General features: G+C 38.1%; 1 protein-coding gene across 1 annotated transcript in view; it reads right to left on the reverse strand.

Moving 5' to 3' along the window:
• ZNF804A (zinc finger protein 804A) overlaps positions 1-12,579 on the reverse strand; it is a 336,208-nt gene extending 323,629 nt beyond the window's left edge. Inside the window, exon 1 of the mRNA XM_006067674.4 lies at positions 12,060-12,579. Coding sequence (XP_006067736.4) covers positions 12,060-12,170 — 111 coding nt within the window. The 5' untranslated portion in view covers positions 12,171-12,579. The remainder of the gene's footprint in view (positions 1-12,059) is intronic.
• Between the last annotated feature and the right edge of the window lie 2,324 nt (positions 12,580-14,903).

The raw sequence follows: 14,903 nt of genomic DNA on the forward strand, positions 1-14,903 counted from the left end.
TATGTAAACTGAATTATTGATACAGTATTTTAATTAAAATACATTAACATTATAATTAATAATCTCTGTAGGTTTTTTCCTTACATCATCAAATCATGCTTACAGCTATGTTAGGCACTGAACAAAGAGGATCAATTTGTTTTGATTCATTATTATCATTACTATGACTATTATTTAGGTCACAAACACTTTCTGTGGAATAATAGGCTAATAGATTGTCTTAAATGTGGCTGTCCAGGACAGCAATATGTAACATGCAACATCTGAAATTTTATTAATATTATTCCACCAAAAAAAAAAAAAAAAAAACCTTGGGAGCTTTTGAGTAGCAGCATATATCATAGTATCAACTCCTCTAAATCTTGATCCATAAAAAATGCATCTTTCATGTTGTATCAATAATTTCACAATGATTAGTAACACAAACAGAACAGTTTGTCTTATTTCATGCACTGTGTACATTTTCCCTAGGAAACCTAATCCCAATTTCTATGGAGAAAACTCCATTAAATTTTAGTAAAACTGGGAAACTTGAGTCTCAGATATTTTTTAGCTATTTCTCTAATATCATGTGTCAATCATGAAATTAATGGTTAGATTTCACAATTTGACATTTTTTTTTATTTTGTGCTATAGCTATTTTTGTTTTAACAAGTAATGGTCATCATAGTCCACTTTCCTTTTGCTTAATAATGCAGTCCCTGAAAATATCAATCAAATTTAATTACAAATTAACTATAACAACTAACTGTAAGATAACTATGACATAAATGGGATATTAAGAATCATAAATCTAGTAGGTTGGAGGTACTTAGAAGAAACCAAAAATATCAAATTCAAGAATGAAAACTGACACTTTCACAGCCAAGAATGATGATATAATAGGCTATGGTTAGACATCAAGGCTATGCTAGCTCCATATTACTACATGTATCTCATGTGACTGAAGTAGAGAATGGCCAAGAATAATTATCTGAGGAAGTACACAAATAAACTATATAGCAAATACATCACACCTGTTTTGCATTTCCGTACTGACTTGTCAGTCGGTAAAATTTTAAAGTGAGTTTTGGTTAATAAACTGTGGTAACCCTATAGCTGACAAATTTATTAATGTATGATTATTTACTATATGAGCAAGAGGAAATGTTATGTCGCCCCCTAGTGTAAATATTAACTTTGTAACACCAGAACTGCAGTGATCCAAGACATTGCAAAGGAGTCACAGCTACAGAAATTATTGAAGAGAGTTAAAAGAAATTCCAACATTTGCTAAAGAACCAGCATCCTAGGAGTACAAAATATAAGTTTCATGTACTTTATGAGCCAAAGGAATCTTTTATATCTAAGGTGTTCATAAGATTTTCATTTCTTTATCTACTGGAATATTTAGAGACAAATCCATTTTTAAGGGAGATTTTATGACTCTTGGGGTGAAGATAAATAGGTAAGAAGTGTCATGGATAAACAGGAAAAAAACAGAAATTTTGATACTATTCAATACTAAAACTGTCCAAATTATGTAAGAGGGGCTTCCCTATGATAGCTCAGTTGACAAAGAATCCCCCTGCAATGCAGGAGACCCCAGTTCAATTCCTAGGTCTGGAAGATCCCCTGGAGAAGGGATACACTACCCACTCCAGTATTCTTGGGCTTCCCTTGTGGCTCAGCTGGTAAAGAAACTGCCTGCAATGTGGGAGACCTGGGTTCTATCTCTGGGTTGGGAAGAACCTCTGGAGAAGGGAAAGGCTACCCACTCCAGTATTCTGGCCTTAGAAAAGTCCTTGGGGTCACAAAGAGTTGGACACAATTGAGTGATTTTCACTTCACTTCACTTCATACATACTGAATTGAATAGATGAGATTCTAGATATGAATGTTCCAGCATGAAATACTGTCAACAGCTACCCTTATTTATTGGGAGTTTATTAGTGTCAAACCTTGAGTGAATTACTGTACTTGTTTCATCTCATTTGATACGTAAATCTGTTTCCCAGGTAGGCATTGATATTAATATCATCTCTATTTAAGGATAATATAACTGATAGAGAGGTGAACTTTACCAAGATTATAAAGCTAGTGACAGGTGTGGGAGATTTATCTTTTGTGATCAGTTACCTCTTTCTTTATTATTATTAACATAACACTTATTTTCTTGAGCTTCTCAAAGTGCCTGGCTTAATTAATAATGTTTCCATTCTTTCCTGTACTTGAGTGGTCCTATAACACAACTTCAGCCAAAGAGATATAAGCAAACACTGTTGAGCAGGACTTCTTTAAAAAAAAAAAGAATATTCAACTTTTCATCTGTCCTCTTTACTCATTTTTTCTAACTTAGAATGAAGATGGCTGGAGCACTAAACACCTTACAAATGAAGGGAAAAATACAAATAAAATCAGAGTCTTTAGTTTTGACATTCTTGAGCCACTTTATATCAAAATATACATAATTTTATATTTTAAGTGTATTAAAATTATATTTAAGTGTGTTAAAAATGTATATATATTAAAAATACAATATAGGTACAGAGTTGATATTTGGGATTCTGCTAAAAGTCTTACTCTCTATTAATTGATACAGGGGTCTATTTACGATCTGAGCTTAAGTCCATCTGGTTATAAAGTATGCTTTCAACCACCATATTTCCCCTGATATGCTTGGAGGCCACTAGATCATGTCACTTGAGACGCTTTCATTAAACAAGGAGAGAATTCCATATTATATCCCATCTTCCTGTCTTTGACCACTTGTAAGTAAAATCAGGTTTAAATCTCTCATCATTAAATCCCTTCTTTCTCTGTTATTGGTCTCACTTCCTCCTCCATTACTTATTGTCCAAATCTCTTGCTTTTCTGTAATTCAATGAGTTTGGCAACTTTTGAAATTCCCTCCAAACAAAATTTGCTTGTTTCACATCAAATTCTTTAGGTGTTTCTTATCTGAAAGACAAAAACAAGGCAATTTGGCTGGGGTAACCTTGAATCACTGTTAATACACTGACCTTCCCCATGCCCCTACTGCCAGGGGCTGAATATCGGAGGAAATTTGTGCACTAGAACTAACAATGCCCCTCTGACATAATTCAACAAGGGTCAGGAGAAAGATCTGAGGCTCAGAATAGGGCTGTGTATAATTCAGACAGTAAAGAATCTGCCTGTAATGTGGGAGAGAGCCAGGATGCGATCCCTGGGCTGGGAAGATCCCCTGGAAGGGGGGCATGGCAATCCACTCCAGTATTCTTGCCTAGAGAAATCTCCATGGACAGAGGAGCCCAGCAGGCTACAGTCCATGAGGGTTCGCAAAGAGTCAGACACTTTCTGAGTGATAAGCATGCACATGCTGCTGCTGCTGCAAAGTCGCTTCAGTCGTGTCTGACTCTGTGCGACCCCATAGACAGCAGCCCACCAGGCTTTGCTGTCCCTGGCATTCTCCAAGCAAGAACATTGAAGTGGGTTGCCATTTCCTTCTCCAATGCATGAAAATGAAAGGTGAAAGTGAAGTCGCTCAGTCGTGTCTGACTCCTAGCGACTCCATGGACTGCACATAATTCAGTCTTAAAGGAGGCATCCCAGTTGCCCAAGAACTCTTGAGTACCTCCCAAAGGATTTCTCCTCTGTCCTGGTTCACCATTCCACTGCTAATCACTACCCGCACTGGGATTATCAGAACCAATTTTAAACTACCCTGTATTTCTAATAATATCAGTTGCCACAAGAACCCTAGAATTCCCAAATTTTTCTTCATTTCCTGGATTTCAACCTCCATTGGATTATGTTACATCCTCTTTTATGACAAAATTCTCTATATCACTACATGTCTTAAAACACTTGGATTGTGTCTTGAATTCAGAAGGGTACCTTATCAATGAAATCTCTATAGCTTCAGAGTTTTCACTGAAGTTTCACTTCACCATTTTGCTCCCGCTGAAGTTTGTCTCTTTTGAATATCCTTTCTTCTGTATCTCTCTCAAGAGACAGGTGACTGTTTATCTCCCAGAGTCCTCCTAAGGAAGTGCCAGCACAGGACAATATCGTCCACACTCCAGCTTGATAATCTTCAATCATTCTCCTCCCTTCCGTCATCCCTAAAACTCCCAGCTCTGGAATTCATTTCCGTGAAATGCTCCTCTGATGGTCTTGCCTTGCAACCATCCATGTCATATTTGAGAAAGGAAAGAGAAGCCCCTGGGAACTGTCAGGCACACATGTCTAGTCCCAAAAGTAAGGTGTGGTTCTGTGATCAAACATACACAGACTCAGTCCACTAATACCAGACAAGGTCCCTGATGCATACAAAGTAGGAAAAAACAAGACCACTTTGCAATCGTGTTTGGGGACAGACAAAAACAAACATGCTGTTTTTTGTTATGAAACATCCCCATCTGTCAGCCAAAACAAGCAAAAGCTGCTTCCTTACCCTAACTCTGTTCCTCTTGCCTCTTAGAGAAAAAGCATTAAGACAACCAATCACAGAACTGGTCTTCATTTTCACAGAACAATCCAGAATAAAACAGTATTTTAATAAACTTCAGAAAAGCACCTTACACTATCCTCAAACCTATAAAATTATTCCCTCATCATGAGATGTATCAAGGGTCCCCTTGGAGTGCAGTTCATCTTGTTCCAACAAGGACCAGTATGTCCCGCTTGGGTATGTTCAATTAGTGCCGTGTTACTGGTAGTTTCTAGCTGGTAGTATATTTTTCACGAAGACTCGGGGTCTCAAAGAGCTGGACATGCCTGAGCAACTTTTACTTTCACTTTTCACTTTTTGAGAAGGCAGGGATATGGACTGAGGGATACAAAGCAATCCAGGAAAATATTTAAAATAAGGTTATTAAATGTTCCTCTAGAAAATAACAAAACGTTCCACCTTAAGGTCTATCCATTTCAAGCCCCCAAAGTTTAACAATGTCAATTTCACCTATTTCCAATTAAATCCAATTGAAATTGGATATGATTTATATTTGAAATATTGAGTTCTTATTGTAAGAGACAACATAAAAGATATAATAACTGATCCTCAGTGTACCATTTTGGGTTCTCCATACAAACAGAACCAACAGGAAAGATGGAGAGAGAACTATTACAGGGGTGTGGGGGGCTGGTGAGGAAAAATTACATGGAGATAAAGGAGAGGAGGCAGAGGGAGGAAAAGAGAGAGAATTTTATTTTAAGTAATTGGGGATTGATTCTGATTGTGTTGTTGAGCTTGTATAGGACAGGTCAGTAGGCTAGAAACTCAAGGCAGGCTTTGATTCTACAGTCTTGAGGCAGAACGTCTTCTTCACCAGGAAAACTCAGGTTTTTCTCTTATAGTCTTTCAATGCATAACGTCCATCCACATTATAGATAGTAATCTCCTTTATTTGATATCAACTAAATATAGACTTCGTTAACTATATCTATAAAATACCTTCAGAGCAACAAGATTAGTCTTTGATTAAATAACTGACTACTACTCAGGGCTTCCCTGGTGGCTCAGATGGTAAAGAATCTGCCTGCAATGCAGGAGACCTGGGTTCAATCTCTGGTTTGGGAAGATCTCCTGGAGAAGGAAATGGCAACCCACTCCAGTATTACTGCCTGGAGAATCCCATGGACAGAGGAGCTGGTGGGCTACAGTCTATGGGCTCACAAAGGGTCGGACAAACCTGAGCAGTTAATTCTTTCACTTCATTCACTCTGGTTGACACCTAAAGCCAGTCATCACACTCAGCATAGCTCATTTTTCTAAAGCTATGTAAGTAAGAGTGTCTTCTTACTATTTGAAAATACCACTGTCATCATAAACATTTAATACATTAAATGTACTTACACTTAGGAAAGTATATAACTTTCTTCTAATGGTGCCAAACCATTATGAAGGAGTCCAGAGTACTACATCAGGTAATGGACTCTGCTATTTGGACAACTAGGATGGAGTTTTAAATATTTATTATCCCATTTTATCTTATACTGTGCTAGGAAGTTGTAGTGTAATACACTTATAAAATTAATGAAACTTTGCCAGTTGAAAACACAATCACAATATTGTATACATGCTAAGAATTTTCTCAGAAGCCAAGGATAATTTAGATGAGATAAAACAGATCAAATGGTTTCAGGCTAAGATTTTTAGAGAACAGAATTAATAAAATTATTAACATTGTGGTCTTAGCCACCAGGGAAACCCCAAGAATACTCGAGGGGTAGATTCAAGTCTCCCGCATTGCAGGCAGATTATTTACTGTCTGAGCCACCAGGGAAGCCCAATATTGTTATTAGCAGCATAAAAAAGTGACAGATTGCTATGAATTGTGGCTTCAGCATACTACAGGTTAAAAAGACTATTTTTTCTTTCTTTCTGGAAGGATTACTCAAACTCTTTATATACAACAACTGCCTTCAATAATAATATCTCAGGTAAATAAGATCACTGGAGAAAATTATTTCAACCCTGTATTATGATTACATTTATTTAAAAGTATGATTTCCCCTTTATATACCTTCAAAAACTATTTTCTAAGTATACTATATGAGTTAAACATGTTTATCAAAAGTATAAGTTAAAGAATAAATTTACATTCAAAATTAATTTTTTAAAAGACCAAAAACAACACAAATTACCAAAAACACCAGTGGTCTACGTGAAAGTTTGCCTAGATATATGATCCGGAAAATACTGTAAACCAGTCCATCCAATATATAGTAAACAGTATAGAAAGATGAATATGTGGAAAACTTTTCAGAAGACTCCTGTCTACCTAAAAGTTGGTACCATGAAGGGTAGAATGACGAAAATGTTTCTGTCTACCCTTATGTAAAATTTGGTTCTCAGACAAAACAAGGGATGGAAAATTCAAGTGCCTTCATTGATCAGGACTGTATAATTAGATAAACTTATATAACAGTAAAAACAAAAATAGTATAAACAGTAGCAAACTGTGAAGTGTATTCCTCTTTGAATGGTATTTAAGCTCAAATATTTTAAAACATAGTGCATACTCAACAAACTATTTCTGCCACCTGAATTTAGTCCTGCATACAACTATCTGAAACCTCTGGATTAGTGCTCTCCAAAACTCTTGCTGTATTTTCAGCAAAAAAGTAGTAACAGTCATCAATAAACTAGAAAATACCGGTGCATAACAGAGAAGTTATGTCACAAGATAGCGTGTCACTATTTGAATTTCAACTATCAAAAATAACTTACACAATATTTGATAAACCAAAAAGGATATGTTGGAATCATGGCTATTACTTGACAACATCTGTCTTAAAATACTGCTTACATTTTTGAATAGGTTATAATATCAATATTTCAATCTTATTTTCCTCACTCCAATAATGTGTTCTGAAAATGCACATGCTGTAAAGCTCTACTGGAATACAAAACAAGTATGACAAAGAATATATGACACCTTAAGTTCAGAAAAGTGAGACACAAGAGGGTCTTTGACTCTGAATGCGTAACAGTGGAAAAGAAACTTGGAACAAATATATAACTGATTATATGACTAAGTCTATAGCGTGGGGAAGTTTAGCCATATATTATTCACCCTAATCCACTTTCATTCTTGACCATTCTTGAGAATATTAATCTAACAATGATAACATCTCAGTAGCACAAATTTAACAACTTGTTTCTTTAGTCTTAGGCACAATCCTAAATGTGCCACATAAATGAGTTTTAGTGATGGAGAAACCTTTTAAATTATAAACTGTAGGAGATACAGAAATGTGTAAGGGAATGACATAATATTATTATAATGGTAATGAGAACAAGTTCATAGAGTATATTTCAAAGACCTATCTAATTTTAGTGAGTTCCTGTATACACAAAGGAAAAATCCAAGAAATTTTTCATACTTTCAAAATGAATATATATAAAAAATATCTTGAGTGACAAGAAACATATAAACTTGTCAAAATTTGTGAATATTTTTTCAACACATTCAAAATGAACAGGCACATACATGAATACATCTTAATGCAATATTTAGTGCATAATGCTTAGCACAGATCCTGTAGTGCCTAGACTAGTGCTTTGCAATTAAAGCATCTCAGTAAATCTGAATGAACTAAATAACAATATGTTTAGAAATGATTAATAAGTCAATACATCTTAACAAACCTGGTACTAAATATTTTGGAAATGGAGGACAGCCTTCAGAAGCAAGGTTTAGGCAAGACAAAATTATCCATGTTCACATACTGGAAGACAAGAAATAAAATAAACTTGAATTCAAACTATTCTGTGAGTCTGGTACTATTTATTCACACCTAAAGACAAGTGGAAAAGTAGAATGTCCTCAAACAATAGACGACATCTACACCTCTTGATCAGTATGGAGATTATGGTACCAATTGCTATAGATGATCTAATTTAGCATAAAAAATATGAAGAAAATTTGTCTAGAGTCAGGAAATCTGCATTATAATAGTGACTCACTTTTTGACCTCAAATCAGCACTTCTTTTTTCTGAATTTCATAGTCTTTGCACCGACACAAAACTCTTGTGAAATACAAAAATGCTGGCAAACTGACAATGCAACAAACGAATCAGTAATGATTTCCAAAGCTCCACAAACTCCAAATTCCATAATAAAAGTGATTACATATATATGTAAATTCTTTTTTAAAATATTTTTTAATATTTTGTATTACAATTTTTAAATAATTAGGGCAAAAACTTTTGTGGATCATTTGCAAAATATAAATATAAATGAATGTCTTTATCCAATAAACAAATGCATACACAATGGTGGTTTGAGATCATCTAAGTAAAAACAATGAGAATACATGGATGGTAAACTTTATTCACTGCTATTAAACCACATAACGCATTTAGACATATTCTGGAGCACTAATAAAATATTAGCTAATTTTTTATTCCATGGAATTAAAGCTATATCACAGATATGATACTGTTTACAACAGAAATCATCACAGGTAGAGTGACCTTTGTCTTTGGAGGTAAGACCGTGCAAAACTGAGATTTGTGTATTTTCAGTTAAAATTGTGAAGAGAAGTATATTTAAAGGCTCAGGAATAGGGTCAAGGTTAACAATAGGCTTAGTCATTAAGTATCCTTAAAAATTTACTGTGTGAGGGACATAATATGACCTTTGGAAAGGTCTGTACATTTTTAGAATCTCCTCAGTATGAATAGGAATTCTGGATTTAGGACTAAAGCAATTAATCAATGTCATTAAACATTGAGTTTTATTCTGTAACTTTATAGATAACTTCTAATTCATGAAAGAACACTGTATCAACAATTACAGCCTATCTTAAATCAGTTCAATAATTTTAAAGACTATAAAATAATGTTTTAAAAATATGAATTTAAAAAATATTGGGAATATCCATTTGCTTTCCAGTGGCTGAAAATAATTGGAATTTCTTTGAAAAAAAAATCCCTAAATGGATTTTACATTTTAAGTAAAATGTTTTTTTCCTGAAATAGGGAAAAAAAAACGAGATATTATTAAAATTCTTTAAACTTAACAAATTTCAAAATACAAAAAATGTGATGATGTTTTTAAAGGCAAAGTTCACAATATGTTAAAATCAAATAGGCAAGAAAGTAAAAAAGATCTCATCACTTCACTCTATGACATGACAATATAAACCCTTACATGAAATTGTGGAACATATATATTTGTAAGATAATATTTGTGTTTCTTATTAAGGTTGATATTTCTGATAAGTCTCAGGTTCAGTTTTCTGTTTTTAGCTTGTAGTAAGTTTTAGTTTATAATAAGCTCTCATAGCATCCTACTTGCTGTAAAGAATATAGTTTTTGGTAAGTATAGAAAAGTATTTCCTTAAAAAATTCATTTATGAATATATTTAGAATCTCTTCTATTATAAAAACAGGTATGAGTCTCATTCTCTTCGGTAACAAATCATCAAAAGACACAAAAAGTAAACACATGACATATATTACTTTTTAAATTAATATTTTCAATTATGGAGGAACCATATATGAAAATCCACATGATTTCAGTCAGTATAAATATCTTGCACAGGAAACACAAACTTGGGCAGTTTGTAAGCACAATGTTGAAGGATTAGCTATGAAGTTCATATAATTTTTTTTTTACTATAAATAAGAGAAATATGATAGGCCTATTTCTAAGCCTTTTTAACTGAATTTGTTGCTTCTGACATTTGCATATATTTAGATTTATTCATCTAATTTAGATAGCTTCATTTAAACATCTATCTTAATTTGAAGATAAAATAGGCAGGTCTACACTTTAACCTATCTTTTGTCAACATGAGTGATAAAGAACTAATCAACTTTAAAGATACAAAAAATATCAGCCTTATCAAGTTCAATCATTGTTGGAAGCCCAAAGTTGACTTAAGAATCAAGATTATGGAATTTTAACAAGTTGAGTTTTGGCAAATAATTTTTTTTCCCCTATGAACTTTATTTCATGGTTTTATTACCTACACCATTATTATAATTATGGAGATGAGATCTTGTTCAATAAGTCTGTCTTTTCTCATAAGTGAAACATGACTTAAAAAACAAACCAGTGCATACTTTCTTCAAAACAGTGTTTTCCCCTAAAAAAAATTACCTTTACATATTGTTGAGTTCTCTGAGTCTAGCCAGAATATTTTCCATCATTCCCTCAGCCTGTGCCTATTGCTCTGAATGGTACTCTACTGGAAGACCACAGGAGAGTATTTTCTTTGATCAACAACAGTAAACAATCTTATCCAGACAAGAATAAAAGCAATAAACTAAGTCTGTTTCTTTATGTCTTAAATGAGCTGAGAGGAAGGTGTCCAAGAGATTTCAAGGGAGAAAAGAAAATAAATAAATCACATCAATGTCAGAATTCACTTAAAACTTCAGAAGAGAACTTTTCATTCTTGGAAAACACATGCACAGCACATTTTTTAAAAAATTATGTAGAATATTTTAAGATTATATAAAGAAATGCAAGTTAAGAATACTCTACTTTTGGACTAATTGAGTCTGTCCTTACACTTCTCGACTTATTCAGGGTTAAGCAATCATCACTTTGTATAGTGGGGGTGGGGGGTGTTGCTTGCTAAAGGAGCCAGACTTTAGTGATGCATATATTTGCATATCATCATCTCACTCTGGCTCTACTCTGCCTTCCTAAGCCTAATAAGTCTTCCCTCCTAATAAGCCTTCCCTATACTTCCTTTTTTTTTTCTTTATTGAAGTGTGTACTTCTCAGGAGATACGAGGACTTGCGAATCAGTTCTGCAAGGAGGTTTTGTAGCTAAGAGGGAATGGGAAAGGAAAAAGTAAGAGCTGTGGCCCTGTACTATCTTAATGCTCAGCACATTTCTCACCAATCAGGAGTCCTTTTCATACTAGAATGCTGAAAAAAGCAGCTCTGTGGTCCAGTGAGAACCTTCCAGGACTGCACGGGCTCTGTCTGGCACGTTTTTCCTTTTTGGCTCTGATTGTGTCAGAATGCTCACCGCACACACTCATCTACAACCTCTTTTGAGTCAATAGCTTAAAGTTGATGGCCTGGGGTTCTGTAGTCACTCTGTTAAGCTCTGAACTGACAACTTCTCACTAGAGAAGTTTCTGCCAGTCCTTCCAGAGACAGCCTGAACACAAACTCCTGAGACCATCACTCAATCCCGCCACTTGCCCCGGGCCACCGGTCACATGGCTCTCTGCCTCCATAAAGACATCCACATCCTTATTCACCTTCAGCTTCCTAAGCCGACAGAGGTTATAGGGTCACTTGGGGTTAGGGTTATTTCCGTTTCTTTCTTAAAAGAGGTCCTGTTAACACAATTTGCATCAAATAAGGAGAAACTGTGGTAATTATCACCGGTGCAAATGAGGTGGAGAGTCCGGAGCGTTGGGGGAATTGTCAACCGAAGCCTTGGATCACAGCTTCCCTGAGTCCTGCCTTTTTCTACACCAAATTCTCACCCCACGCCCACAAGATAAAGAAACGAATATACTGTAAACCAGACTGAACAGCGACACCTCAAAGCCTCACAGTAACCTCAATCCTCTAAATGCCCTCTTAAACAGGAGAGAGAGGAGAGAAGCGATTACCAGAGTTTTGTTGCCGTTCTTGCTGAGAGGGCCCCGGAAAACTCCCTTGATGTTGCGAAAGTGTCCGTTGCTGAGATGCGTGGAGCTGATGACAATGTAGTAACACTCCATGGGGCAGCCGCCGCCTCCTCCGCCGCAGCCGCCGCTTCCATGCACCCCGCGCCCGCCGCCGCAGCGCGCCGGGGCTGAGGAGGGTGGGTGAGGGACCCGCCGGGAGGGCGAACCGCCGCCTCTCTCGCACGCCCTCCGGAGACAGGCTCACTACGCGCTTCTGCCCTGCGCGCCGAGGCTCCTCCGCCTCTGCATGTTCGCTGCGCTCTCCCTAGCAGGCTCTGTTGCTCCTGTAATTTCGCATAAGGGCGATGCACCCCGCAGGAGGATCCCGGGCTGGGAGGGGCCGGACTGGCGGAGAGGAGCCCAGCGCGAGTCAGTGCCTGCCGCGCGGCCGAGCGAAGCCGGGCAGCGGGAGCCGCCCGAGCGGCAGCGGCGGCGGCGACAGCAGCATCCCCCGCGCTCGGCGCCCGCACTCGGAGTTGCTGCTTCTGGCAGGCATGAGTGTTATTATATTGAGCGGCGTTGCCGGTCCATTGCACTGAGCCAATGGCAGGGAGCCACTGGGCTGATACTGAGAGCTGTCAGAGGAGTACATCTGTCACCCGCGGCCTCCCCCCGCACTCCCCCGCCGCCGCCGCCGCCGGGACCCACGGCCACGCCGGGCCGGGCGCGAGTGGGAGCGCGCGGCGAGCGGGCCGCCCCCCGCGCGGCGCCGCGGCGGCAGAGGGCCAGGGACGCGATGGGCACCGCGGGCGGGCGGCAGAGCGGCCCGCGACCGAGAAGTGGGAGACTCCTCTAAGGTGGGGGCGGAGGGGAGAATGTGGAAACACGGAGATTTCTTGCCTAGCAGTCAGGGAAGGCGGGAGGAGACGATAAGGGGGATAAATAATAATTCAGGATGAAAAGCTAACCGCTTCCAACTGCCGCGTTTCCAGGCAGGTGCCAGCAGCTGCTTCTCTCTTGAGATAGTTGCTACCCATTTGGGTTTGGCTTATTTGATTTTATTTGGTTTTTAATTTGGTTTTTAGGATGGAGGCTGAATCCTTTTGAGAGTCTTAAGAGAAAGAAAATGTCCCTCCACCCACCACCACCACCCTTTTGTAGAGATCATAGGGATTTGTGTTGATAGTTTGGGGGGTGGGGATGGATGTTGTGGGGATACGAGTGAAGTGGATAAAAGGAAAAAGATTCTTGGCTTCTGTGCTCCTCGACCCGGAGTTCCCCTCACCCACGTCCCCTGAGAACCTGGGTTCTTCCTAAATTGCCAAAGCAGAACGGAAAGCGATGCTTTGCCGCAAAGAAGCTGCTGCTACGAGCTTGCTTTGCATTTCTGTACTGTTCTTTTCCCGCTACAGAGAGTGGTAGCAAACAAAAGCCTTTGCCCTAGAAGCGACCTGAAAGGAAAATCTCTCTCAAAGGAACTAATGGGTTCGTTAGGCAAGTAGGGATGGGTTCTGCCGCGTTCCCTGAAGAGAAACCACCGCGCAGGTTTTTCAGGGGCCAAGGTAGTCGCCGGTCTGAATGTGCCCTCCTACCCTGCCTCTCACCTAGTCGATTCTCTCTTTGTGTAAGTTTAACTCCTCGTAGGTGGTAGGGTGAGCGCATCCCATCAGGTATATATACGACTCATTAGTCCGCACTTAAAAAGATCGATAGTGTGAGGCTGGGAGATGGTGCCTTCAATGGATTTACTGAAGGCTTTATTTTCCTTTTGCCTTGAATGGCTTAATTGGTTAAAGCAGATTCCAGCCATTCTGATGCTCCTGTGTCAGAGCATACTGCACTTTGATCTAAATTGTGTTGATCTTGTTTATTTGAAGGTCAGGAATTCAAAACAGTCCATTTTGAGTGTCCCCTATATATGATTTTATATAGCAGTGACTCTGCAAACCACAATATGGTCCTTAAATGAATCTGCCAGTTTGAGTTCACTCTTTGAAAGAGGAAGAGCAGAGAGAGAAAAAGAGTATTTTTAAGAGAGGCAATAGTCATGTGAGTAATTTATAACTTCCAGGGATGTCAGAGGGGAGTGCTAGATTCATCCAAGGGAAAATCTCCATGTGTCATGATTCAATTCAAACAAAGAAAAAAGTTGGTATGAATTGATCAAAGCTCATTATGAAGTGTCACAGTTATTTAAAGGGACTTGGCTAAATTGCTCAGATATCCACTTGGGGGAGTATGGAAGTCCTGGGAGAAAGAGAAAGCAAGAATTTACAAAACTTCTATACTCTGTGGAACAGATCCCTAAATAATTTGTTAAAATTCAGTATGAATGCAGTCTTATAAAAAATATTTAAGTGATCTCCTCACCAGCTACTGTGTGCAAATCAAATCCGTTTTGGCTCCTTCGATTACAATTATTTTTATTTTTACTTTATGTTTTGAGGAGGCAGGCATTCTCTGTACATATCACGTTTGGAACAGTTCATGACCTACATTATTTTCATTATGTCTTTTTAAGTTTTGGAAACTTAGAGATGTTAGACGGGAGACCGAATCTTCGTTTTTACTGACTCAAACTAAAGAATCCCCTAAAGAAATGAAAGAGACCCCATAGTGAAAGAATCAAATAGTGTAGTTTTCCTGTGTGTGAAAAGTGAAAGTAACTCAGTCGCATGTGACTGTTTGGGACCCCATGGACTATACAGGCCTTGGAATTCTCCAGGCCATAATACTGGAGTGGGTTGCCTTTCCCTTCTCCAGGGGAACTTCCCAACCCAGGGATTAAACCTTGGTCTCCTGAATTGCAGGAGCTGAATTTCCTGGCTGAGCCACAAGGGAAGCCCA

The sequence above is a fragment of the Bubalus bubalis genome, chromosome 2 (assembly GCF_019923935.1).
Source record: "Bubalus bubalis isolate 160015118507 breed Murrah chromosome 2, NDDB_SH_1, whole genome shotgun sequence".
Classification (NCBI taxonomy): domain Eukaryota; kingdom Metazoa; phylum Chordata; class Mammalia; order Artiodactyla; family Bovidae; genus Bubalus; species Bubalus bubalis.